This window comes from Bacillus rossius, chromosome 3 (genome assembly GCF_032445375.1).
Source record: "Bacillus rossius redtenbacheri isolate Brsri chromosome 3, Brsri_v3, whole genome shotgun sequence".
NCBI lineage: Eukaryota > Metazoa > Arthropoda > Insecta > Phasmatodea > Bacillidae > Bacillus > Bacillus rossius.
Window position 1 is genome coordinate 25201871 of NC_086332.1, and position 27671 is coordinate 25229541.

Consider the following 27671-nt stretch of genomic DNA (forward strand, 5'->3'; position numbering starts at 1 on the left):
TTAATTATAGCGGCGGGTGTGAAAAACTACGTGTGATTCGCGTCAAGAAATGTAGTTGAAAACACAATTTTCGTGTTCTAAGTTAAATTTCGTGTCCAAGTTTCGTATCATAAGTTTATTTGCAACATGAGAATACATAAACTTGCTCTTTACTGAGGTTAGTTGTTTACACATCAATTGCGAGTACTGAGAGACTCGCGCACATTTTTTTGTATGGACGTGCGCCACAAGAATGTACAAGAATGATGAATACCACAACCGCACAGAAAACAAGCCAAATCAGCCGATGTAAAATTTTAAATGAATAGACATCATAAATAGTTCCGTCGAAGAAATTAGCCAGAAAAATATAACACGGCAGAAAATACATGGTAGGCAGTTGTAACATAAACATAAAAGAACAGACGAACGACAACCTTGGACAACACAGGGATAAACGCACGAACCCAGCGATCAAACTAAACAGGTATCCCGGACAACGCAACGACGAAGTCACATACGAAGTCACAAAGTAGGCTTCCTAGGACACAACAGTTGCGACGTTTCGGAAACTTACATCTGTTCCCGTCATGCAGGCACAAAAGGTCAATTACAGAATCATTATGAGCATTAACACACACTCCAATCATATTGTACCGGGTGGGCACAATGTCCCATCACCCCCCTACTAACATGTTAAATGGTGAATATGTTGGACCAATACACAGTACCACCAATACATATACACCAGTTTTGTCTTTAACTGTCCACAACATCTGTTTGCATCCCGTCATTCTCCGAACACAAAATAATTCGGCGTCACGTTCTGTGCGACAATTTGCGCAGCATCGCTGGAGTAACCCTTTGAAATGCATGCCTCACGGCCTCCTTCAAGTCATCAACATTTTCATACCGCTGCTCAGCAACAATGTCTTTGATGAACCCCCAGAGTGAATTGTCACATGTTGTGAGGTCGGGGCTACGGGGTGGCCAGACATGTGGAGCTGGTAATGCAGGTGATCGGGTCATCACATATATATGTCCGGCTTTCAGGGAAAAAGGGGGGGGGGGGGTAACGGGACTTTGTGCCCACCCTGTATGTTATGTTACTAATTCTAGTTTAATTAGGCGCAAAAACCCGAATTTGTAAATGCCAAGTAATTGATAATACCACCTCGTTACCAATGCACACGATGTTCAAAGAAAGGGCTACCAACCTTGGAGACTTTCTTCTGGCGGTGGTTGCTGAGCAGAGTGAGCAGCATGCAGAAGCCGGAGCTGAGTCTGTCAGGGAGGTGCAGAGTTCCCTCGGTGTTCATGAGCCGCACGTCCTCCCTGCTGCAGTGGTCCACCACCAGGAACCTCTCCACGTGCTGCGGGAACAGTCTGCAGCAGACACCACCATCCCCCCGGCTGTCAGCAGCGAGGCATGACGCTCGCTGCAGCGGGGTGCGCACAAGGGAAAACTCCCCACTCTCATCCTTCCATCCAGCTACCAGCATGGGCGTAGGAACCCGGAGGGGGGGGGGGGGACAGGGGGGACGTGTCCCCCTGAACTTTTTGGGTGGAGGGGAATGTCCCCCCCCCCCCCCCCAACTTTCTAGACCGTGATATTTTTATTTTATAATATTATTCCGTGCAACTTTATTTGTAATTTCTTAACTCTCCAAATTTATCTTAAGGGGCCCGCCTCGTCAGGGGTGTATGTGTGTTAGTGAGGCGGGGTGATAAGCGCGACGCTCGCTGGTGCTTCCAGCGCGGTATAGCCTCTAAGCGCAAGTCTCTGAACTGGCGCGCATTCGTCTCGTCGTCACAGGATAACTGTGAAATTTGAGCGGTGACCGTAACATTATATGGCGGAGAAATGAAGATAAAGGTTTTATGCAAGCCCCTTAAGTGCTTTCAAGAATCTGTACTGATTGTTTTATGCCTAAAAATTACTCTGAAAACACGCGTTTTAGGCATTTTAACGCTGCTAAAAATACAGTTTAAAAACATGATCCAAAATTAAAAGTACTTTTCGGGCCTCAGCTAACTCTTAAATGCTTTTCGTAAACATACCCCACTCGGATATCTTGAGTAGTTTTGAAATCGCGTTGTTTTTCCTGAAGCTCTGCACACCGTATGTGTGCCCAGGTAGGCGGGCCCCTTAAGGAAACAATAATAATTTTAACATCGATGTATCCAATGGTTAGATACAAAAACTGCTTAAAAAGCGCTATTTTGCACTTTTAAAATCAAAATTTTCCGGTGGAGGACCCCCGGACCCCCGCCTTAGTAAGAGGGGAATGGGTTTACATGACATCAAAATCATTATTTGTCTCCCCCAACTTTATAAACACAGCTACGCCAATGGCTACCAGCAGTAAAGCATGGTGGTGCGCGGGACGTTTGCCGAAATGCGCACAAAAGAATATTCCCGCATGGTAGAGAAGAACAAAGTTTATTGTTTTTAAAGATTTCCTTTTCATAAGATTGCTTCTTTTCTTTTTCCTCCTTACAAAAGGTCGTATTTCAAATTAAGTTAAAAATCAGAACATAAACGCTTATACAGGAAAATTACTTCTTAAAAAATAAAGTAATTTTCTCTTTTTTTTTTTTTTTGAAGAACTACAGAGGAAGAAGAATGGATCACGAAACTAATTACATGCGTTATACGCGAAGACTACTTATTAGCAATTCTTGTTGTAATGATGCATTACCTAACATTTTCAAGAATGGTGATAGTGGCTTAACATGTTGAGATGGGCAGAACATAGTATTTTTTGAGATATCCCACGGTTGGAAAATTATGTGGCAATTAACCATCAGCTTGCTTGTTGCAAAAGAACTTTCGACCTTGTAATGAAGGTAAGACATGATGGAGGTGATGATTATCTGGCGAATAGACAGAAAATTTAATTGGGTAGCAACTATTTCCTTCATCGTGAACTCTGTCGAGACTGCACTCTGTCACGGTGCCAGCTTCACTCACCGATGTTAGATGGAAACTAAAAGCAAATCTTGAATGTAATAACACGGTCAAACACTTTGAAAAATAGTGTCAGAATAAATTCTACTACTTAGTAAGTACGCTAAATTATTGACATCTACATGAAACTGGTACTATTAGCAAAATACTCGTCCTCATAAAAAGTATATACATAATAATATATAATAATGCTTACTGTCAAAGAATGTTTATCTGAGATTGTACTATAAACTTCACTGACGATCATCAATGAGTGCTAAATTAAAAGGAAAAAATGATGAGGCTTCACCAAAATACTTGTTAGAATATATTCCATCAAATATTTTATGGAATATAATAATATGGAATTCCATAATTTTATGGAATAATTCTGTAGCCCGCAACCATGGCGCAGACCATCATCTGGACAGAAAGCGGCTTCAAGCAGTGTCCATGTGGTAATGAATGAATGGCCACGCTCTGTTTGTAACAGTTTCGTGTGTTACAGGGACAATTGCTGGGTGCCAAAAAACCATAAGCTAACAGTCCCTATTTTAACAGATCTTATTGGTTGTTTTAAACAATTTTTGTGTGGACATACAACAAAGCTACACTAAAACCACAAGACATTACAAGAAAAAAAAACACAAACACAAAGAAAAACAAGCCATTGCGTTAGGTCAGCAACATTTAAAATACTCTAAAGTAGTGTAAATGTATGAGACAGTTATGTTCTTGTTACAGATTATTAGCCCACAGTATTCTACTACTGCTTATTTCTTCCACATAATTCTCTGTGCTGTTTATGAATATAACATTTGACATCGCCTGAGTTAGGCTTTTTTTTTTTTGTATTTATCTTTCTTGTAAATTCTTGTGGTTTCTTAGCGGCATACAGTGTAGACCAGCAATTACGTATATTCATAAGATTTTCAAAACTATCATCCCCAAAGCAGGAATCGCTCAAAGAACTGACGGGGAGTGCGCGACGACAAGCATGCTTCACTCTCGGGCGCGCCCACCTGCGCTTCTTGGCGAGGAAAAGGACGTCGTTGAAGATGAAGAGGTAGATGGACCTGGCGGAGAACCACTCGGGGTTGAGCTCGGTCACCTTGCCGCGCTTCACGAGCCAGCGGTTGCTGCAGTACAGCGGCAGCATCCTCATGCCTCGGTCGAACTTGAGCTGCTTGCTGAGCGCCAGCAGCTCCTCCATGCGCTCCACGGCGCGCACGCCCTCGTTGCACTCGTGCACCACCTGCACGCACGTGCACGTGCCTGCACTGCCCTCGCGTGCCCCACACAGAGACAAAGGTTTGCTTGAATCAAACAAATATTTGTTTATATATGGCGAAACAAATATTTACTTGGTGGAACAAAATTGGTAAGTAACAAAAATGATTTGGTACACCTAACCAAATATACATTTGAGTCGACAAAATGATTTTGTTGGGTCAGCAGAGTCTTTCCTACTACAAAATATTTGTTTGAATTAACAAAATATATATTTATTTCGCCATACACAAACAAATATTTTGTTGAGGAAAGCAAAACCTTTCTTTCAGTGCAGGCCCCTTTTAGACGAGGCGGTCACCATAGTTGCCGTGTGCACTACGAGAAGACTGCGAGGAAGTTCAGAGCCTTAGAGGTGATACTGTGCTAGAAGCATCAGCAGGTTTCGCACTTATCATACCACCTCACTAACACAGATACACACCTGACTAGGCGGGCCGCTTACTGGAGTCATTCCCAACAGTTCTTCAAGAGAAGAACTGCTGCAATGATTTAGCATGTGGATTTACTGGCATATACTTCTGTGAGGGCTGTAAACTACCAACACGAGCTCCCTAGAGCCGTAGAGAATCCCTCCAGATGTGTTCTAAGCGATCAGAGCCACCAACTGCCCGTGCGAGACCTCAATATTCGACCGGGCCGGTAGAGGTAATCTCAGCGGGGAGTCCGAGTATCAACAGAAGGTCGTTCCGCATTACTGCCTAAATTTTTCATGCACATGCGGGCTTGTACGGTCTGTTAGCCTATAAGCTAGTATGGTAACTGCCACGGTGCAGGACGCATGAGATGCCTCGGGAACTGGTCCCATGGGGTTAACCCCTCGGATACTTCAACGGCTCCTATGCCCCAGAGTTACATCATTCCTTCATGTCCGGTTGATTCCTTTTTCACAGCAGAAGCCACACCCAGACTAGCCTTTCCCATTGCACCAAAGGTTGTTCACAGTGAGCTAAGGTCTTTGGCACCCAATGCCCTGAGGACCGGCAGTGGTGACCACTTAGGTAAAGTTCCTAAAAAACTATCTGCCGTTGCCTGCAGAGAGGGCTTTTCCACATCACCAGATACATCTTTGCAACATCTGAGGATGTCGAGGGAGGGGGACTCCCAGGTATAGCTCACTTTAGTAAACACCCTTGCTATCATGAGGAGGTAGTGAGTTGCCTTGGGTGAGGAGAGGCTATATATTCGTATCAACACACTCTTTCCGTGATCCTGAGAGTAATTCCCGACAGATATTTCAGGAACAATCATAAAGGACCTGCAACTGCGTGCAGATTTACTGGCGTATGCTCCTGTGTGTCCAACTGCACGAGCTCTCTAGAGCCATAGGGAAATGGATATTCCATTTCAACGCAGTCCGGAGGCATTGGGGAAGAGCTATGTAGAGAGGATGAGGAAACCCATCCCAGCACCGGTACTACTACAACCTCTAGCCCATTCAGCAACCAAGGACATTCCTACTGGCTAGCCCCTCCAGCAGGCAGATAGCCCAGGGAGCCCAGAGAGCCCGTGGTCCCGACGGTGTACCTCGCTGATCTGCCGGAGCGCAGCCTCGCAGGCGCCCCGCTCCTCGTCGTCGGGCTGCATGCAGCTGAGCACGGCGCCCGCCAGCAGCTGCAGCTTGGTGATCCTCTGCATGGGCACCAGCAGGAACGACTGCAGCGTGAGGCCCTGGCACAGAGGGTGCGCCTCCAGCGACGCCAGCGTCTGCGCGAAGGTGCTGGTCTGCTGGCCCCTGCTGACCCCATCCGTCCTCGCTCGCCTCACCCTTACCAACACGATAGCCTGACGGCGGCGACGCCAACATTGATTGATAACTAGGGGCATGAATATAGACCGGAAAATTTCGCAAATTCATTTCGCGATAGGCTAAAATACAAATAGTTATACCTCAGTGCTGCCTCTGCTATTGGCTCGCAACTCACCTGGATGACTCTGGGCCAATTAGAAACACCAAACCAAAGCTTTATAGAATAACAGGCTGCTACGTTGGGACGTCTCACAAGACAGCAGCCAATGAGTGGGTGACATTTTACCGAGTGTACGTATAACTATGGAGTTCATCCTACAGGGCATTGAACCCGCGAATTTTTCCGGTCCCTAGGCATGAATATTTCGCGAATAAATCTGAGAGCCTATTAGACTACAACAAAGTATACCCGTACCAGTCGTTTCTTCCTTGTGATTGGCGGCCGTCTGCGAGATAAGTCAATGCCTTATTTGACCGGGCCAATCAGGACTTGTTTGATTCCGCACTGGCTCGCACGGTGATTGGTGTGGTAAAAATCTACATTGACCTGAAAGAAACTCACCCAATTAAGAAACACAGATGATGCTACAGTGTTTTAACTTTCAGCTAGTCTCGGAATCTTTTCGCGAAATTTGCATGCCCCTATTGATAACCAATCGTTTTCAACACAGCTAAGATTTCCGCGCGACAAAAATTGCGGTTGAGACAGAAATTCCATTTTAAAACATTTTCTATTTCTATCGCGTCGCGGGCGCACTGTTACTGAAATGCGTGTCAGAATTTTGTTTTCGAAAGATGATTAAACTGGTGCATTGGTGATCATATAATATTTCTTGTAATTTTAATATTTTGTTAACTAAATGTATCTGTGAAATCTATTTTAAATGTTGCCTCACTGTGATTTTGAAAATGTAATGTTAAATATTAAATAATCTAATTACGCTCTCAAACATATATATTAAAAATTTCTGCAAGCATTTACGACTGGCGTATATTTGATGGGTATATAACCCAGTAAAGCATACATACCATCGTTTATAGGCTATTTGATTGTCGCGCGGATAAAAAAAAAACCGCTATATTTTGCTGTCGCATCGCCATCTTTGCATAGCGCCGTCGCGTCGCGCTGTCGTGACTCCAGCGTGAGAATATAGAAGCTATTTTGCATGCGAGACAGAATGACCCCATAAAAGCACGAACGGCGAAAATTTCAATTCTACATATTTCACTCGCCTTTTACAAGTAGCAGATAACATGTACCGTATACCTGGCTAAAACATTGAGTACAAACAACTCAATGCAATGCTTTCACAGTGAAACATCTGTTACAATTGTCCAAAATACATTTTATAAAATGGTGCGTAGCTTCCAAGCACCTTATGAGTGGCACTTCATAGATAATGAAGCGGGGAATGTGTAGTGTGCACATAAATTAATTTGAAACACGTGTAAATGTGTGCAATGTGCGAGTTGAAGGTATGCGATTGTATAGGAACAAGTGCAAGCATCCGAGTGCGGAAGTAAGTGCATGAGCAAGTACGCAATTGTGTAATTATACAAGTGCGCAAGTATGCTGGTATACAAGAATGCAAGCGTGCTGTAATGTGTAGCTGCTACCATTCGTAAAGTTAATAGATCGCTAATACAGTCTACAAATAAGCTTAACTCTGAAGTATCATAAATGTAACAAACATGACAGCGAAAAGCCTGCTCATTTACCTGACTCAACTTTATTCGCTCTCAGCGTTATCCCTTTTGGTTTGTTAATATTTTTCGCTGCGCTCTGATGATGTCATTGCCTCGATCTACCCTACCAGCTGACAAAAAGTTTTATTTAAAAAATAATGGCATGAAAACTTAACATGTGGACCTTTTTTTTAATATTCTTCAGTCTTTTAAAATCATTCAGGAAAGAAATAAAATCCAGTAATAAGAATTGAATTGTAATTTTCAGAGCCACATCAGGTGTAAAGTAATTTTCTCCGAAATTTCTGTTGACATTGCAGACACCATCTTTAGGGTAGCAGTCACCTAATAAATTCCAAAATCAACGCGGCTAGAACCCAAAAGCGCAGATAATGACTGCGAAATCGTGCCTATCTAATCAATAGTAAAAATTAGTCAAGCAAAACTAAATTGAATGTCCCATCTAAGGACAATTCAAAAGACAATTTACTCTTTAGGCTTTAGCAAAAAGTACATAATACTGAGATAATAACGTGACACTGTCTAAAAAAATTATGATCACCGCACTCAACATTACCGAGAATGTGCCTACAGGATGGGTGACCACCCCTACTTGACTTAAGAGACGCACGCAGAAAAATGTTTCGAAATGTTTCAGGAATTTTCACACGATTCACTCAGCGCAGAATATTTGAAAACTTGACAACAAATGGAACTGCCCTTTAACAAGAGCAATATGTTATTTTTTTATGCTCAGAGTTCTTGAACTGTTGTGTAGAGAAGTGACGGCAGAAGTGAGAAGTAGTATTCAGTACTTTTGTTAAAGGATAGGTCCTGTAGTTACCAAGCTTTCAGAGAAATATTAAATTTCTGATATGACTCTAAAACAAAATTGTGTTTCTGGGGGAGGGGGGGGGGCTAGGGGGAATCATATAGCTGTATTGTTTTTAAATCTTCCTGTTCAGTTGTGAACACAAACATGACGTAATTATACCATGCAAACGACATTAAAGGCATCCGAATACACATACAAATGACAGTATAATTTTTTCCCCTGACAACTAACGACCACAAAACACATAGCAGTATCCTTAGCTAGAAAGACTGGACACGACAACCCTGGGACATAGTTATGCGACAGCTAAACACTCCACGAGCAAACAGTGATGTTGTTGTGTTTCCCAAACACAACCTCGCTATCACCACCACGCAGTGCGAGGAAGACGGACATTACACCCCGACACGGACAGCCAGCACACGGGTCCCAGGATGAGACGGAAGCGACACCGACGAGACAGTTAGGTACCTGCTTTCCTGGCTCCATAGAGAACTCAGTCGGTAACTCACTTCCTCCATGGCTAACCCGCCGCGCGTCGTGGTCGTCGGCTCGAACCTCCTCGATCTGCCACCAGGAGCGTGCCAACACGTCACCGCTCGGTACATAACAGCTCGTTAGCTCTGCTTGGCTTGGATAGAAAGGGCACGGGGGAAAAAAAACCCTTACTGAGAAATATGAACGAAGAATTCCCGGTGTACAGCTTCCCAACAAAACGTGGGGAAAATACGATCACACTGGTTTTCATAATGGAGAGTGTTGAACATAAACTGTACCTCGGACATTATTTGAGGATGAAAAAGACCTAACATAACATTCCCTAACCTAACTAGTCTAAAATGACCTATCCTTTCTATAACAAAAAAAAAACTACCTTTTCACACTACTCGTGTGCCTTTAATTTATTCCAATTTTTTATGCAATGATACATCACCACATGTGGTTAGAAATTTATTTTGTTCCTTAAATTCCTAGCCAAAGACTTTACACTCAAAGTTACCATTGCATCATTACTCGAAGGATTAGTACAATAAGGTTCAACTATGATTTCAAATGGAATGATAACTCAATATTCAACTATTTTGGTAGGCCTAATCAAGAAATACTGAAAAATGCATGCGAAGTTCTAGATGAGCTAGCACAGTTGCAAACACCTTATTGGCCTTTGCTCTATGACCAGCTAGCACAATCGCTACCGAGAATTCTACGTGAGCGGCGTACGTTGTTCATAAAAGTCCGAGTGTTAGTGCTTCAGTGCCTCATTTATAGCATTCTCGGAAGTTTAGCTCGGGCAAAGCTGTTAATAATTTGAGTAACCAGCAAGATTTTCTTGAATAGAGTACAAATAACCAATTGAAATACTGATAAGCATGCGTTTGTTGACAACTGATCTAAATATTTATTTTTCTTAAAACTGTAAAATTACAATTTTTTGACAATTTTACAACTTGTGCTAAAGTACTCTTAACGACGAATCTTTTAACATCAGGATTGTTAAAAAAAAAAACTTCCAGCAACCAAAAGTTCTTCTTTGAAGTTAGAAATTTTGTATTTTTAGCCTTCGTCTTGATTTTTATTTTATTACTGTTAAGAATTAATTTCGGCAATGACAACCTTTTTATGACGCAGTTGACTGAAGCATAAACTTTTGTGCCAGGGGTTCTGAGTTCAATTCCCAGTGAGACACGTATGTTTGCTGCGTATTTTTAATGTATAATTAGGTATAGTTTAGCTCATAAACCACTCCTACCAAAAAACAATCCTCATTAAGTTCAATTTTAAAAATATTTTGCAATATTATGTAAATTTAAGTTCCTGCCGTAATTGTCATCCCATGCCTTGAATTCTACCCAATACGACAGTCATTGTAAATAAAACAATAAATAAATATAAAAAATAAAATGCTGTTATATATTTTTAGTTTCTGGTTCCTCGGTTCCAAGAGTTTGACCAGTTTGTTAAAGAACCATAGTTTTTCGAAGGAAATTGGAAATCAAAAGATTGTATGATTCTAGTATCTTTCTCATGTGCTATTCACATGCACTAGCTTTGTATTTTCACAGGAATGTACCACGGAGAACTCTGGACCCTTTTACTTAAATCCAAAATAAATGTGTTATCTTTAAAAGATTTGTGCAATGGGAGTGCATGACTTGATGTAAGTTTTTGGACATACGCCATTGCTAAGAACTTTTTCTGTTGAAGAAAAACTAATAAATAAAATAAATAAATAAAAATAAAAATAAAAATACTCAAAAAAAGATACAAAAATCACACAAAATTAAGCAAACAATTGCTGTTGTCAACAAGGATATGAACACCACAAAATATTCCGAAACAGGAATATGGTCAGCAAGCAAAGAAAAAAAAAAAAAAAAAAAAAAAACAAAGAAAAAAGTACTAAGAGAACGAAAAAATCCCCACAAATGATGACAACACAAAAATATTGAAACCCAAAATAATTCAGCTGAATTATTTTGGGTTTCAATATTTTTGTGTTGTCATCATTTGTGGGGATTTTTTCGTTCTCTTAGTACTTTTTTCTTTGTTTTTTTTTTTTTTTTCTTTGCTTGCTGACCATATTCCTGTTTCGGAATATTTTGTGGTGTTCATATCCTTGTTGACAACAGCAATTGTTTGCTTAATTTTGTGTGATTTTTGTATCTTTTTTTGAGTATTTTTATTTTTATTTTTATTTATTTATTTTATTTATTAGTTTTTCTTCAACAGAAAAAGTTCTTAGCAATGGCGTATGTCCAAAAACTTACATCAAGTCAAAATAAATGTATTGTTGGATTCACTCTTGATAAGCACCTATAACTGTAATATTATTTGAACAGATTAATTTAGCCCAAAACAAAAATGTTCAGTGGAGTTACTGTAAGCTTGTTTTATTCTTCTATTAATTCACCAAATATATTGGCCAGCCTCTACTTTTAATAAACTAGAATACCACGCTTTACCTCTAAATTCGTAAAGAAAGAGACTCTCTTATTCTACCACTGTTCTAATATTTTCAAGATGATTAAAATTCGTAAGTCTCCGCTTATCGCCTCTGGAGCCCTGTCGTTAAAAAAAAATTGTCGAAGAGCGCATAATTTTTTTTGAATAGTCTGAAATATTCCATAATTACTTTTAAATGTTTTAATTGTTTCTATATATCTTTTGACATCCTATTTACGCACTATTCTAAATAACGATCGTTTTTTACATTTATCGCCGTTGCCATCGTTGTAGTCAAGGTACTTATAGGGACATCATGAATTATTATCTTTAGAACGTCATCCTCAAAATTATCATCAATGTCTTCAACACCATCATCAACATCATCAACGTCATCACCTTCTTAATTATCAATGTCATCATCATTCTCGTCTTTTAAAGTGCCACACACCGTTAACGTCATCATCAACGTCATAAAGTGACTGCGAGGAGACTCGAAGGCACATCTGGGCGCAGGCAGCAAGACGCACTCACGTGAGTCTCTCCAGGGTCCTGGTGCGGCAGTTCTGGTAGGCGCAGTAGTCCACGTATATCTTGAGGTCGTCGCGGGCGACGTCATGCATGGCCTGCATCATGCCCCGCATGAAGATGTCCTTCTTCCTGCACGCCTCCAGCTGCGACAGCATCTTCTCGGCCACCTTGCGCACTGCAACAACCACATGCTCTGGAGCAACCTTCCATTCCAGAGGACTCAGGTTTCAATCCCTGTCCATCCATTTGCATGGTGTCCCACGATCCCTCCCGACAAAAGTCACGATGATCCCCCACTATCGTACAGGAAATTATTTTAACCAATTTATTGTTGAAGTATCGTAGTATTGGCAGTTTTGGTGGCAAATTGGAAGCCAATGATAGATTCATGCTCAGAAGACAACTATCGGCCAATGGGTATATATAATAGGCTACATTTAGTGTATGGTTCCCGCCTGGTAAGTCACAGAATTCTATGGGGAAGTCTAAGATTCATTGACTTCCGTTCGATCCCGAACATTACAAAATTTGCCACACTCTCGTGTCTGGATTTAAAAAAAAAAAACTCCATTCTGCGAGAATTCATAAATTCTCTAGGTTTGTAAAGTACTTATTTCTAAAATCACCGAGTTCCGTTCACTTAAGATGTGAGAACTCGGCGATGGAACGCAACTGACCCAGCACAGGAGCGAGTGAAGTGAGCGCACCTGGCACGACGTCGCCGAACACGAGGCGGCGGTCCTCCTTGCAGAAGTCGGCCTCGTCGCACTGCTCCAGGTGCACCATGAAGTGGTTCTTCAGGATGTTGAGCGAGCTGATGTAGGACGCCTCCGAGGTGATGATCTCGAACTTGGCCTCCATCAGCTTGCGCACCTCCGCGCTCAGCGTGTCTGCGGGAAGCGCCGTTAGTTCGTGGCAGGGGCGCAACAACTAAATTTCCAAAGGGGGGGGGGGGGCAATATACCTTTTTACAAAGAATCATCGATCCCCCCTATTGAAGCGGGGGGTCCGGGGGTCCTCCCGCGGGAAAATCTGTATTTCAAGGTGGAAATGGTGCTATTTAAGCAGTTTTATTATCTAAAAATTGATTACACAGCACTTTCTTTGCCCCCGTTTGCCCCCACTTCAAGGTTTCAGAGGGGGGGCAAAATACCCTTCCCCCCCCCTGTTGTTGCGCCCCTGGTTCGTGGCAACAGTCACCAACTACTTTCTGGCTCCCCGAGGTTTCGACTTGCCTTGTTGCAGATATTTCCTGAGAATGCCTGCAACAAGGAATTATTTTGAAACGTATGGGACTGGCCTAGACTCAGAAGCCAAAGAGTACCTAGCTAACCAGCATTGACAGGGGCAGGTTTTTTTTCTCGCAAAAATAGACCTCAACAGTGTTTTGTCCACGAAAGCAGTTACTACCTAGTGATTGGAGACCGTATGCAAGAGAAACAATAGCCGTGTTTGGCCGGGCCATTCAGGACGCGATTGTTTCCGCACAAAATTACTGTGATCCGTGTGCCGACAGCTGACATGTACCTGAAAGAGATTCAACCAATCACGAAACTCAGATGATGCTACGGTGTTTTAACACGCAGCGGATCTCAAAAAAACCTTTCGAGAAGAATACACGCTCCTAAGCATTATGCCTCTCCTCACATCGGCGTGCTGGTCTAACGATAATAAGCGCTTTTTACGATCTGCGTTACTGCGTCTTTGAGTTGAATCTTACATTTACTTATTACATTCCTTAACGAATTAGTAAAATAATAATCAACGGAAAGAACAAATGTTGTGTCTTACCTTACGATTTCCAGAACATCGCACATATTAACAGGTATAATGGGTTCCGTCTAACCAGTAAACATGAAAATTATTGCCAAGTAGTTATTTCAGTCAGGAAGGCGTTAAAACATGAAAATACGTGGCATGTTCAGAAAGTAATAGTACTGTATTATCATATTGTCTTATAATTTGCGAGTTGGAACAAGTGCAATGAAGACTATGTTACAGGTGAACGTTGCACAGTTTTTGGCAGTAATGACTATCAGGAGTGATTTTAAAATGTTCAAATTAGCTAGATCACACTTCGGTTCAACTGCTAAGATTTGGCGTCCATGCCAAAAAAAAATAAGAACTAAGAATGATGATTGATTGCATTCTGCTTCACTTCAACAAAACTTCGCTCTGGATTGTTCAAACTCTATATTTTGTTTTTAATTTTTTTTTCTATAGTCAAACAAATTGTTGCCAATTTGTGCTCATCGGAAAGTCTTAGTCTCACATTATCAGTTCACTCATTTGGTTTACGTCCAAGGTCATGGTCAGGGCGGAGCAGGTAGGTGGTCATGACCTCACTCTAAAGCACCTCAATGACAATGTAAGGCTTAATTAATGGCCATCGAATATGCAAAATTAGAGAGTAGCCTTCTATTTCAAAAAAAAATATTAGGACATAATTATAAGCATTTTTTTTGTATCTACCTATCAAAGGTGACAATTTTTATTTAATAATTTCAGGTTTTGAAAAAGCACTTAAGGGTCCTCAGATAGCCTAGAAAAGCATTTTAAAATATCAGGTTATCTACGGAGAGGGGGGGTCTTCCATAGTACAGTCTTCCCCACCCTGAACCCCAGGAACAGGCCTATCAAAAATGTACTCTTATAGCTTCTTGCAGTCCCGGCTACGCCCATGCACTCCAATATGCGGCGGCAAGATGCAGGTTTAGGCTGTAGACGGCCTGGTGGTGGTCGTGTACAGTGGCGTAGCCAGGATTTGTGTATGGGGGGGTGTTAAGAAGCATGCCCCCCCCCCCCCGTATTAAACCGGGGGGTCCTCCCCCGGGAAAATTTGGATTTTAAGGTGTAAAATAGTGCTATTTTAGCAGTTTTCGGTTCTTGAATTTAAATATTGTATTGGTAAAATTTTTATTAATTTTAATATGAAATTTGTTTGAGTGATGAATAAGAAATTAATTAAAGATTTGTAGCTAAGTTGGGGGGTGGGGGTTTGAACCCCTTGACCCCTTCCCCCTGGCTACGTCCCTGGTCGTGCAGACGCGGACGCACCTAGCGCGCGGCTGGCCTGCACCTCCGGCAGCTGGCACCAGAGAGTCCGGAACTGGCCGCGCGCCGCGCCACCTGCGCCGCAGTCCCTCGCCGAGGCCGGCGGGTTGGCACTCCTGGGTGAGCAGCTCTCGAACTCGCGGCTGATGTACTCCCGGGCCAGCTGCAAACCAGGGGTGGCACCATAGATGACACAAACACAGAGACGTCACTCTCATGTTAGCAACACTTCCTCATTGCAGGACCCTAGGGGGTCCAGTATAACCAATATATCACATTTATGAGTAAAGTTTTCTTTAAAATTGTTTTTAAAGGAAATCGATATAACATCTCAGGCAGCAGGAGACTTTCAGAACTTGAACGTATACACATGTGATTATTTGGTTTTAGAAAAGAAAACTGAACCTTTATTGTTTTGGTTTTTATTTAAATTTTTTTCAATACTTTGTTCAACCATCAAAACTTTGAAAATTTCGTTTAAAACAAGTCGTAAAAACAGAACACAGCTCAAATTTATGTATATGAGATATGTCGGTCTATAATGGAGAGGGGAAAAAATGCTGCCCACTGAGAAATATAAAAACCCTTCTAAAATAATCTCTCTGTAACCTTATGCGCTAATTGTCTTTTTCTGTCTTTGCTTCTTTTTTTTTAATCCTTGAAGAGAGGGGTCCGGATCCCACGAACCTCTCCCCCCCCCCCCCTGTCTACGTGCCTGCTTATTGCATTCACTCTTTTGGGGGTGGTGGGTAGTAGGTCTCTGTATACGTACAAACCTCAGTCAGTTAAGACGGGAAACAAAATCGCCAAATACTATGTAAGAAATTAAGCAATTTTTATTATGTAGTAGTGTGTATATCCGGCATACTAATGCCAATAACCATTACATGTTTAATGTCTTCCGTTTGTCAAAATACATTTTATATCTACATGCTCAAACATATATTTTTACAGCCATGTAGAGCGACATTTTCGTTGATTACTTTTTATACAAGCTAGTTCCCCCCCCCCCCTCTCCAATAGTATTTCGTTTAGGGGAGGTTTTTGTTTAGAACGCGCATCCAACATATTTTCTGTCCTAGTTTCGATTTTTTAAAAAGGAAAAAAAAAATGGATTTTTCAAGTTACCTAGGAACTAAAGCATCGAAAGTATACACATGCTTGCGACTATAAACATCTTCCACAAAAACAAAAATCAAGTGTAACAGTGTGACCAACCTTTCGAATAGTTTTATATATGCCCACATTAAAGGTGATGATTTTGGTACACTAAAATTAGAAAGCTTTACAACAATTGAATATTTAAAGATGCAGAAAACAAATTTGAAGGTGACAGAAAAATAATTATTATCTCTCGATTACAAAGCGTACATCATACCTGTTGGTGCTTTATTTGAAGGTTGGTAATAGCATAGTGACTAATTTTGAATAAGATATTCGTAGCGCCTACCTAGTGTCAGGCCCATTGGCGGGGGGGGGGGGGGGGGGGGGGGGGGGGGGCACTGCTGTGCTGTCCGCTCCCTCCTCGAGCGCAGAGAGCGGTCATGGTATATAGTGCGGGCCAAATGTCTGGCGAACTGTCAGTGCCGTGATGAAGAGCGTGTTTAGTAAAACTAGACGGAAGGGAGACGCGGCTAAGGAGGTTGAAAAATATCCTGGGGCGTGGCATTTTTCTTCGGGTCCTATACTCAATTCAAACACTTAATGTAACTACATAAAATATTTATGTTCTCCAATATCACAAAACGATCGATTAAATATTTGCTCATTTTCCATGCAGAGAAAATATTAAGACTATTTTTAACTCAATGTATTGAATAACTTAGATCGCATTTCATACTATATGCCAAATAAGGTAATTATATAATTATTTTAACCTTCACACACAATTTACATCCCTTGCACTAATAAAGTGGTCGTATAAAAATTTGCTTTGCACCAAGGTTTAAGATAATATTAATATGGTTTAAAATAAAGTCGAATGAATTTGATACTAAGAAATTTTTTTTAAATTTCAACCCCTGTTTTTACGGTAATAATTCGTTTCATTAAAAATTGTTTCAGCCAAAGTATTAGCTGAAGTTTAGGATTCATGCAATAAATAATAATGGATTATATGGTAAATCTATTTAAAAAGTAATGATCATTTGTAATATAAAACACTGTTATTTCGACCCCTTGAAGTAATAGTTGATTAAATAAAAATTTATTTTAAGAATAGTTTTTGTCAATATTTAGAAAGTTAACAAAAATTAGAATGGTTTCGGTAGTGTGCATACATGGTTCTAAAGTTATATTTATTTTCTTATTCCAGCCCCAGGCTTTTTCAACCCCTTGCAATAATGGTTTGATTTATAAAAAGTTGTTACAGACAAAATTTTTAGATAAAAATTATAAGATTTACAAACAATCCAAACGGAATAGATTGTGTCTTTACTAAGGGAGTTACAATTTTTTTTGTCTTCCAGCATCCTTTTTTTTCCACCCCTTGCAGTTATGGTTGGTCGTATAAAAATTGTTTCAGACAAAAATTTTAATTTATGTTGTTTACAAACAATTCGAACGGATTTAATGGTGTGTATATTAAGGGAGTTATGATATTTTTTTTTTGTCTTTCAACCTCTGTTATTTTTCAACCCTTGAATTAATGGTTGGTCATACAAAACATACTTTCAGTATAAATTTGTAGATTTATTTTAACGTTTTTTTAGTAAATAGAAAAGGATTTAATAACGAATAAGGAACGTATTTTATGAAATTATGTTATTTAGAAAAACTTTTTTTTCTCCCCTTGCAGCAATGGTTAATCTTATCAAAAATTGTTTCAGACAAAAGTTTTAGATAAAAATTATAATATTTACAAACACTTTGAACAAATGCGAAGGTGTGCCAACGAACAGAGAAATGATTATTTTGTCCTCCAACCCTTGTTTTCCACCCCTTGCAGTAATGTTTAGTCGTATAAAAAATCATTTCAGGTTTTATAATAAAACAGAACGGATTTGACAGTGGACATGGTACATATATTTTGACCTTTTTTTTTTAAATTCTACCCCTTAATTAGTTCAGTCCCCTTATCAAAAATTGTCACAGACAAACGTTTCAGATAAAAATTATAATATTTACAAACAATTTGAACGGATTTGATAATGTACCTACTACGGGAGTCATTAATTTTTTTTTAATTCAACCCATTATTTTTTAACCCCTTGCAGCAATGGTTTGTCTAATAAAATATGTTTCAGGACAATGTTTTAGATAAAAATTATAAGAAATTGTATTAATTCATATACATTGTTTTAATACATAATTTATAATTGGTACGAACTCAATTTTGTACCTACGAAGGGAGTTATGATTTTTTCTTGACATCCAACCCTTGTTTTTTCAACCCCTTGCAGTTATGGTTGGTCGTATCAAAAACTTTTTAAGACAAAAGATGTTGGTATTACTCCTACGAGTAATAATGCGTCCAAACAAATGTGATATTTTCCATATGATGGGAGTTACAATGATTTTTCCATTTTTCAAAAAAACCTTCTCCATTACTATCCCTTTGGTCCGATATTGCCTATTAACAAACTCGACTGAATTTTCACTACTAGATTTTTACATCACTTTGGAAGTGATTTGTGAAAATATTGCGACAGTTAACTTGTCCACAAAATTGTGATACACACACGCAAACTTTTGAGTTGACGATGGTTTTGTGGTCTAGCCTAGACCACAAAAGCATCGTCCCTATGTAGCTATTTCCGTAGTGTGTGTTACTTTCGGAAAATTTTTATATATTTTTTTTATTTCCTGGTCCCTAGACCGTCTAGGGACCAGGAAACAAAAAACTATATAAAAATTTTCCGGAAGTCACACACACACTACGGAGACAGCTACATAGGGATGGGAGTATTTATTTGAAATCTACCTAACATGTTAAATACACAGAAAATACATACTTCACTCTTCCGTTCATGTCTTTGTTCATATCGTTTAAAGCGGAAAACAAAACTCTCGGAATCATGTGTAGTCATTTATGGATTTCCAGTTATCTAGAACTACAAAATAACTGTTCAAGATGCATTCTTCGGTGATAAGTTTTTGAATTTGCCGTTTTTCTAACAGTGCAGTCCTGTGTTAGTTGAGGTATGATGATTAATACTCTTTCTGTGATCAGTGTAAGAGACAAGGTCCAGTGTAAATCGTGCCCACATTATTCAAGCAATGTAAATTACTTTATAACAGGGCCTAATTGTTGAGCGAGGAATGGCAACGAAAATAACAACAGCTACACACTGAAAAAAAGTGCTTCCAGCTTCAGAAAAGTACTAGTAACTAAAATTGATTAATTTCTTCTGTAAAACTAACTTAAACATTTTTAAGGAATGAAAATCATTACTGAACGAGTTTTTAAAATGAATGTAACACCAAAGAAACTGCCATAAAAAAAGAATTTATGACATTCTTGCGTTTGATTCTCGAGAGAACGATCTCAGTAAGATCGACTCACTCCTGAATCATCCCGAACTGTGTGCGCGCATCGCTCACCTCTTCCGCATTTTGGTTGTAGATCTGATACAGAGGCTCGTTGGCGTATGTCTCCATCTCTATGCTTCCTCTCAGAGTCTCGTAAATATTTTCGTAATCATCTAGAATGCAATAAACACAACAATGTTAAAGATTATTGCAAGGAACATGTACTATAAACTATACTCTAAAAAAAACTTTAAAATATTTCGATGAGCATTGACTGCTGAACCACTTAGAGTTACTGTGCCATATTCTATATCTATGGACAATAAATTTTAAAGAAGAATTAAATGGCCATGAATTTTTCTGCGAATTATGTCTGATACCCAAGTGTATAATACCAATTCATTTTAGTTAATAATATCAGCACAAGGGGAAAATATGAAAATTGCATATACTGGAAGATCACCAATACTTACTATTATCATGAGATCGTTAGTAAGTTAAAGTGATAGAGACAAATATAGTAGTTGGTCCTTAAATACTATGCTAACTTTAATAATGTCTTAATATACCTAAGAACCTGTACAGGTCAGCCTTCACCCGATATGTGGAAGCGACAAAATCACTATTTCGTCACCACAGGGAGAATAGTTAACACCCTATTTCAACAGTGGTACAATGCCATTTAAAAAAAAATTAGTGTTATCTACACTTTCATGCTCATAGAAGTCATATGAAAGAAAAAAAGGTTACCTAACATTTTACAACATGCTAAGGACTGCACTCTCATACACAGGATTTTCACCATTCATATATATGTATATTAAACACTGTTATTAAGGGCGCCCATATCATGTTTTGTAAGGAAAGGCATATACCTGGGCGTATGGAGTATTTTTTAATATTTTGGAAGACGAATGGCGACTTGTAAGTGGTCATAAAAAAAAAGTTCCAGATCCGACCCCTGTTAAACACTTTGTCCTGTTAGTAAAATACTCGGCCACGGTATATGTAAAAAATTGGTTGTCTGTAAAGTCGGTTTACGGACGATAGTTTAACGTGACAACGTCATAACAAAACAATCATGAAATACTTTTATGAATAAAATTGAATCATTTTTATTGAATTATCACTATTTTGTATGGATACAAAGAAGGAGTGAAATGAAATCTACAATTTGATAAATTTACTTTTATTTGCACTCATTAATTCAAATATGTTTATTACTTTAACGAAGAGATTATTTTAACTATAACTTTTATACATGTTTGCTATTTAACTTCTTCCAATCTGTGTTATTGTGTTAAGGATAGGACGATGATAAGAAAAGTATGAAACGAATGGGAGTGTTTGAAGTTTAATGTGCCTCGAAAAAGTCAAATCGATGGTTGTTCCAATCGAGTGGAAGAGAGATAGATGCGGCGCAAGCGTACAATGAGCGTAACGGGACACTTTTTCGTGCGTGCAGCCGGCGTTCAACGATTTATTAGACGTTGTCACGTCAAAAAAAAAAAAAGCTTTATAAAAATATTTGAGTGTTGAACCACTTCTATGTAATACCGAATTATAAATCATTTGCTTAAGAAAACACCTCACTACACTATATTGTTCGTTTCACCGGGCATGTATCTCAAAATGAAGGTGACTGGAGATGTGCTGCTGTTGACGACTCTAGTAAGTACCGCCGCCTCCCGGCAGGAGCGCGCGAGGCCACTGACCCTTGGGCGAGGCCGGGGGCGACGGGCGGACCACCTCCTGCGCGCGCGAGTTGTTCCTGGAGGGCAGCGTGGACAGCGGCGGCGGCGGGGGCGGCGTCTGGCCGGCGGGCGACGGCGGCGGCGAGTCCGAGTCCGAGTCGGAGCTGAAGGAGTCGCGTCGCAGGGTGAGCGGCGGAGGCAGCGGCGGCGGCGGCGCGGGCTGGGCGGGGGCGGCGGCGGCCCGCCTCCACGGGGGCGGCGCGGAGCCGCTGGACGACGTGGAGGACATGGACGACGAGGACCTGGTGGGCAGCCGGGGCGCCGTCGGCCGACCTCCGCCCGCACCTGCAGGGCCGCAGTACACGTCTGTGGACACTTCCTTCGTGTTCTTCTTCACATCTACCCCGGTACCCCGGCACCACGAACCGCAGGTTTGGGATGCATTTCAGATAACTAGGGACCGGAAAAATTCGCGGGTTCAATGCCCTGCAGGATGAACTCCATAGTTCTACGTACACTCGGTCAAATGCCACCCACTCATTGGCTGCTGTCTTGTGAGACGTCCCAACGTAGCATCCTGTGATTCGATAAAGCTTTGGTTTTGTGTTTCTAATTGGCCCAGAGTCATCCAGGTGAGTTGCTAGACAATAGCAGAGGCAGCACTGAGGTATAACTATTTGTATTTTAGCCTATCGTGAAATGAATTCGCGAATTTTTCCGGTCTCTATAGATAACATAAACTTCAGAAACCACTTCTGACGTTCATTCCAAGAAGTGTAAATAAAATACGGACTGCTGGGATAATGTTATTCTTATGGGATTATGGCTTGGTGGCGTATTTACTAAGTTGTGCCTTGACAATCGTAACTATTCGGCTATGTCCGGGCGTGTCCACCGCTCTTTGCCTATGATCGGGACCCCGGGGACCATATTGCATGACGTCACGTCTGCCATTTTATTTTCCTGCCATTATCCAAGAAATCGGAAATAATTTTTAAATTATTAAAAAAAATAGCTATATATTTCAATAAAATTTTAATAAAACTTTTAGTATAAAACGTTGGCCATCTTGAAAATATGTAATTATAAACTAGAAATTTGGAGAAACGTTTCCAACAATCATCAATCAATTTGCCAATTTATTTACTGATTGATTTGATCGATTCCTGTCCTTTCGACTATTGCTCGATGGAAAAAATTTTATTTTAGGTAAAAATACTTATTTAATCAAATATGGTGACAAATCCTAAAGGCGGCTTAGATTCCTCATCCACCAGCCTTCAGTAAGCCGATGATTACATACTGACCGCCATCTTGGAAATTTGTAATTCCCGACGGTGGACACGCCCAAACATAGCCGAATCCTAACGAATGTCAAGCCACAGCTCCATTAGAATAACATTACCCCAGCTGCCCCTATTTTACACTAATATTCCAACCAAAAATAGCCCATAATTCAACATAAATATTAATCCACACGACGTTTTGCTATATCACGAAATATTTTAAAGCCGCTGCCGTAACCTAACCAAACTCAAACTCTCAAAATTTTTCACGTACGTTCAGGTTTAACTACGTGCATAAAAAATACCCATTTAGAATTTAAGTATTACCGAGCTCAAATAATGTTTGCAGAACCTCGAAAGTAATTGGAACAACTAAAAAATATATAATTCGCTGCTCTAAAAAAATTGCCTTACTAAACTGCATCACTGTGGACGCGACCATCTTTGCGTTGCTTCCGAATTCTCACAAGGGAAGCCGATACACCCCTACATGCGTCTACTAAATCAAAATTTCTAGGTTTGCGTCATTCGCGTCCACTGATGCGTCCTGACTTCCATTAGATTCGGAATAGTGTTGTACGTAGTCTGTGCATAACACTTCTTAAAAAAATAAAAAAACATAAATAGTTTAAATTTTAGCGCGAAAAAAGACAACGGAAAAATTAAATAAAAGTATTATGTACTGGTGTTTTAAATCTTATAAGGGTATTAAAAACTCTTAATTATTTCTTAAATTATGGGATTCATAACCGAATTTTATTTTGATAGCTACGTTAAAATTATGTGATTGTGTGTTATTTACGTTTTACTGAATCTCCGTAGATGTCACGAATGTAAGCGCCAGCGCGCACATTGTGCTACCAACTGTCAACAGGTGGTGCTGGCAGTGAAAGTATTCGGACAGCATCCATGCTTTAGAAATGCGTCCTTTACGTCGTAGCTGCATTTGCTAAGGGACGCCAGGACGTGCGGGCTACGGACGGGTCGTTACCACAACGCCGAAATACCATATAACGCCGAATGTCAAAATTGACCACAACGCCGACAGCTAGAAAACTTCTGTGTACCACAACGCCGAAATAACAACTGAATGAATTTGTGTGTGTTTATTTAAATGTACCTTAACGCCGAAATACCACAATCATACCTAACCTAACCTAACCTAGCATAATATAACCTAACCTAACTTAACCTAGCCTATCCGAGCCTAACCTAACCTAACCTGGTCTAACCTAACCTAGTCTAACCTAACCTAGTCTAACCTAACCTAGTCTAACCTAACCTAGTCTAACCTAACCTAGTCGAACCTAACCTAACCTTTGTGGCAGTACTGCAATGACATTTTTCGGCGTTAAGTGTATTTCGGCGTTGTGGTAATGCGGCGTTGTGGTACACAGCAGTTTTCTAGCTGTCGGCGTTGTGGTCAATTTGGCATTTCGGCGTTGTGGTGCGTCCCCGCTGCGGACGCATGCCTGTGTGTTGTGCGGCTGTACCGTGCGGCGGCGAGGGGACCGGCTCCTCCACGGTGATGGTGATGACGGGCGGGCGGTCCTCGGCGACCCCTCTGCCCACCTGGGACTTCGCCCCGCGCGGCTCCTCGCCCTGGGACAGCGCCTCGAACCTCATGGCCAGCAGCTTCACCGACGTCGGCCTGCGCAGTCACCCCAGCGGGAAGCCTAAGATGCACATAAAGTTCTGCCATTCCCGATTACACCCGAACAATTCACCTTCGGCCAACCTCGGGCTTATTTATATATATATTTATATTCTTCTGTTTATTTTAATGTAGCTATACTAACCTAACTAACCGTCCATAGTGTTTTAATGTAGCTAACCTAACCGACCACTTTTAATATTTGAATTCATTTTTTTCCTGCGCAAAAATAAAACAAATCCCGAAGTTGGCCGAAGGTGAATTGTTCGGGTGTAATCGGGAATGGCAGAACTTTTTATGTGCATCTTAGATCTCCCGTCACCCAGCGGCGACTCTCATCGCCAGAGTGGTCGCTACAGTCACGCGCGCGCGCACACACACACACACTCGAAACACGGATCAAGGGAACTGGGGAAGCAAGCGGCCGTGTCTTCATTGGTGACTAGAACACCCTGTTCTTACCTGCAGAGATTTAGTAAGACAATGACTGGTAAAAAAAAGAAAGGGGAAGGGGGGGGGGGGGGGAGATTCATGATGGCGAGAGCCGATTTCGAGCCGGTATCACAAAAACAAAAAAAAAAAAATCTGTGTCTCAGCACTGCACTTACCGCCTTGCTAAGGGAAACTAAAAGTATTGTAAGTAAGTATGATGTTACTGAGTACTACCAAATTCTGGATAAACGGGTGAATTTATTTAGGTCCAGGTATCTCATCCCAAATGTGTTTAGGCTTCCACGATCCCTCGAGAATAGTTTAGTAGTCTTGCCTTCCCGACACCTCCGAGTAGCTGCCGCTTTGAGCTGGAAATCGCTCACTGTCGCGAGGCTGTGCCTGGGATGAAGTCGCGAAGAGTCCAAATGCGCTGAGAGTGATTTTTTTTTTTTTTTTTTTTGGTTGGAGAGTGGGGTCCTAACTCCCCCAGATGATATGTCATTAAAGCGCACCAGCACGGATGAAGACATCCCACCCCAGCTACGCCTCGGCCAGTAGGGTCATACGTCTCTGGAGGAGGTGTGAAGGATTGGAGGGATATATATATCCCTCCCGAAGCCTATCATTCCCACCAACAACACTAAGGAATTTGAAAGTAAATATCAGGTAAAATTGTTTTCCTCTTCCCCATCTTTTACTTTTATTTTTAATGCCATACCGAAATGAAATTCTATGTACGCTCATGTCGTTCAGAGCAACTGACAGGCGGTGAAGGTCAGCCAATGGGATGTGGCTACACTTGGCAATTCGAAATGCCTTTGGGATTGAATTGCAATGCAAGTTTATGTGCGTAAGAAGCACTTAATCAAAAATCAGGAGAAATGAAAAGTTCTCGCACAAGTAAATTAGTTACGACTTCATAAAAGTACGAGAATTTTTTTTATAACGATGGAATCCTCTAAACGGTTCTGTTTCATACACCTTATCAGCAGAAGTTAACTTATCAGTTTTAACGTTATTTTTTCTTCTAATATCAGCTCAATTAAATTTCAGCACGCAAGTTCTTGGCATCGTGCTTAGATAAACACAACATGCTAAATTTTTCTACATTGAAATAGGCCACAGTAGAACCAATTATACAAAGCAACGGGCACTTCAGGTGAAATATTACAAGAGTAGGTAATTATGATAATAACTTGTTAATTTAGTGTTAATATATTAACTGTGCGATTGACTACGTCTTGTATTACATAAATTTAATACCCACATTTATCTTTAAATTATTTTCACAATTTATCTTAGTCAACGCATGGATAGTCACGAGTAACTAACTTGAAAATGTTAAGAGAATGAATATGAAGTGAAAGACATCTTGGTTTTCAAAAATTTACAGTTCATGAACAACATTTTAACGTTTATTTATTGGTTTGCCTTCCTTTAGGCAGATAACACAAATTAAAAGATTAAGTTTAAGACTGTAAAAGAGAGCCTGTTGATATTATAAAAAAAGGTTCAGTCATTCTTAAAAATAAATTTAGTACTGAACGTCAATAATTTAGAAAGAATATTTGTTGTAGTCTACTACTTAAAACCTCAGATTTTTTCTTATGAATTACAATGATTTAACAAAGTAAAATTGTCAACGATAAACGATTGAAAAATTGTATGCCCTAAAAACTTGTTGAATCCAAGATGGTGTCTTTCCGGGCATACGTAACCCTCCTTAATTGTACATGTGTTGGAAGGGTTCTCAATTATCTGAAGGCATGTGTATCAGTCGTACAGAAAGGACTACGGTCATTGTTCAGTTTGGCGTTGGAAAAATATGTAGGTATTCTGGATTTTTTTTGTAAATATTTCAATGGTCATAATGTCATGAGCGGGTGGGGCAAACTGTGTGTATCGGTTTTGATGAGCTATAAAAATACACGGAGCAACGTACAGAAATGAGGTTTAATTTGTTGGAATACTATACAGCCCCATTTTTTTAATCACGTTTTGTAGATCACATCAGGAAGATGGTGGTCATAGCAGCGAGGGATTGATGAAGGCAATTTTGTAACTCTTCGGCCTGCTTTACGGCACACTGAGTGAGGAAACAGATCTGGGAGACATCTGGTTCCAACAGGACGGCTCTAGTTGCAGTGGCTAATGTTAGACAGGCGTCCCTGCGCGCCTCGTCTCTCCTTTGAATATATATACTGTATAGAAGTCGCCAGCCCAGGTTAAAATTTCTAATACGGTTTTGAGGTAGTTGGTTAATTCACCGCCGCAATCGCCACACATCTCTAGGGCATCGATTTGTGGTGGTCCCTAGCGGACGAGTGTCTAACTCTTCAAACACCCCTTCCCCCTCCCGTTGAACGACCTCGAGCTGCAGTGAATGATGGATGAGGGGTGCGGGGAATGGCAGCGGGCGACAGTGCTGCGCTCTAACGTGTAAATAACAACATAAGACGATACAGGGCGTTACGGCAGCGCACTGCAGCGGTGAAGTTCATAAGGTGCTGCTCATCATACGCTTCTGAAAAACGTAGAGTAAATCCTATCCACTCGCGACTTCTATACAGTATATATATTCAAATGTCTCTCCGAGGTGACGCGGGGTGGCCCGCTCCGCTCCCGGGTTCAAGCGTCTGTGAATTCTCCCTGCGGGGAGACCTCGAGGTAAAGGTTTCCAAACATCGCTCTCACACGCGGGAAGAACTGACGACGCCAGTTCGGGGGGGGAACCGCTGTACCTTTCGAAAATGTGCCGAAACAACGCGGTCGAATAATTTCCGAAATCGCCTTCATCGATTCATCGCTGCTGATGACTACCATCTTCCTGATGTGATCTTCAAAACTTTAAAAGAAAAATTGGTTGTCTGTAAAGTCGGTTTACGAATGACAGTTTAACGTGACAACGTCATAATTAAACATTGATGAAATGATTGTATACTTTTATGAAAAAAATTGAATTATTTTTATTGAATTACCACTATTTTGTATGGATACAAAGGAGTGAAATAAAATCTACAATTTAATTGATAAATTTACTTTTATTCACACTCATTAATTCAAATATGTTTATTACTTTAACGAAGAGATTATTTTAACTATAACTTTTATACATGT

General features: G+C 40.5%; 1 protein-coding gene across 1 annotated transcript in view; it reads right to left on the reverse strand.

Annotated features, from left to right (window-relative positions):
- LOC134530034 (ephexin-1-like) overlaps window positions 1-27671 on the reverse strand; it is a 69236-nt gene that overhangs the window by 2125 nt on the left and 39440 nt on the right. Inside the window, exons 5-14 of the mRNA XM_063364562.1 lie at window positions 23962-24119; window positions 21204-21527; window positions 19561-19661; window positions 15022-15181; window positions 12672-12854; window positions 11968-12139; window positions 8962-9057; window positions 5747-5954; window positions 3952-4184; window positions 1197-1365 (exon numbers count right to left, since the gene is read on the reverse strand). Of these exons, the coding sequence (XP_063220632.1) occupies window positions 1197-1365; window positions 3952-4184; window positions 5747-5954; window positions 8962-9057; window positions 11968-12139; window positions 12672-12854; window positions 15022-15181; window positions 19561-19661; window positions 21204-21527; window positions 23962-24119 (1804 nt within the window). The remainder of the gene's footprint in view (window positions 1-1196; window positions 1366-3951; window positions 4185-5746; window positions 5955-8961; window positions 9058-11967; window positions 12140-12671; window positions 12855-15021; window positions 15182-19560; window positions 19662-21203; window positions 21528-23961; window positions 24120-27671) is intronic.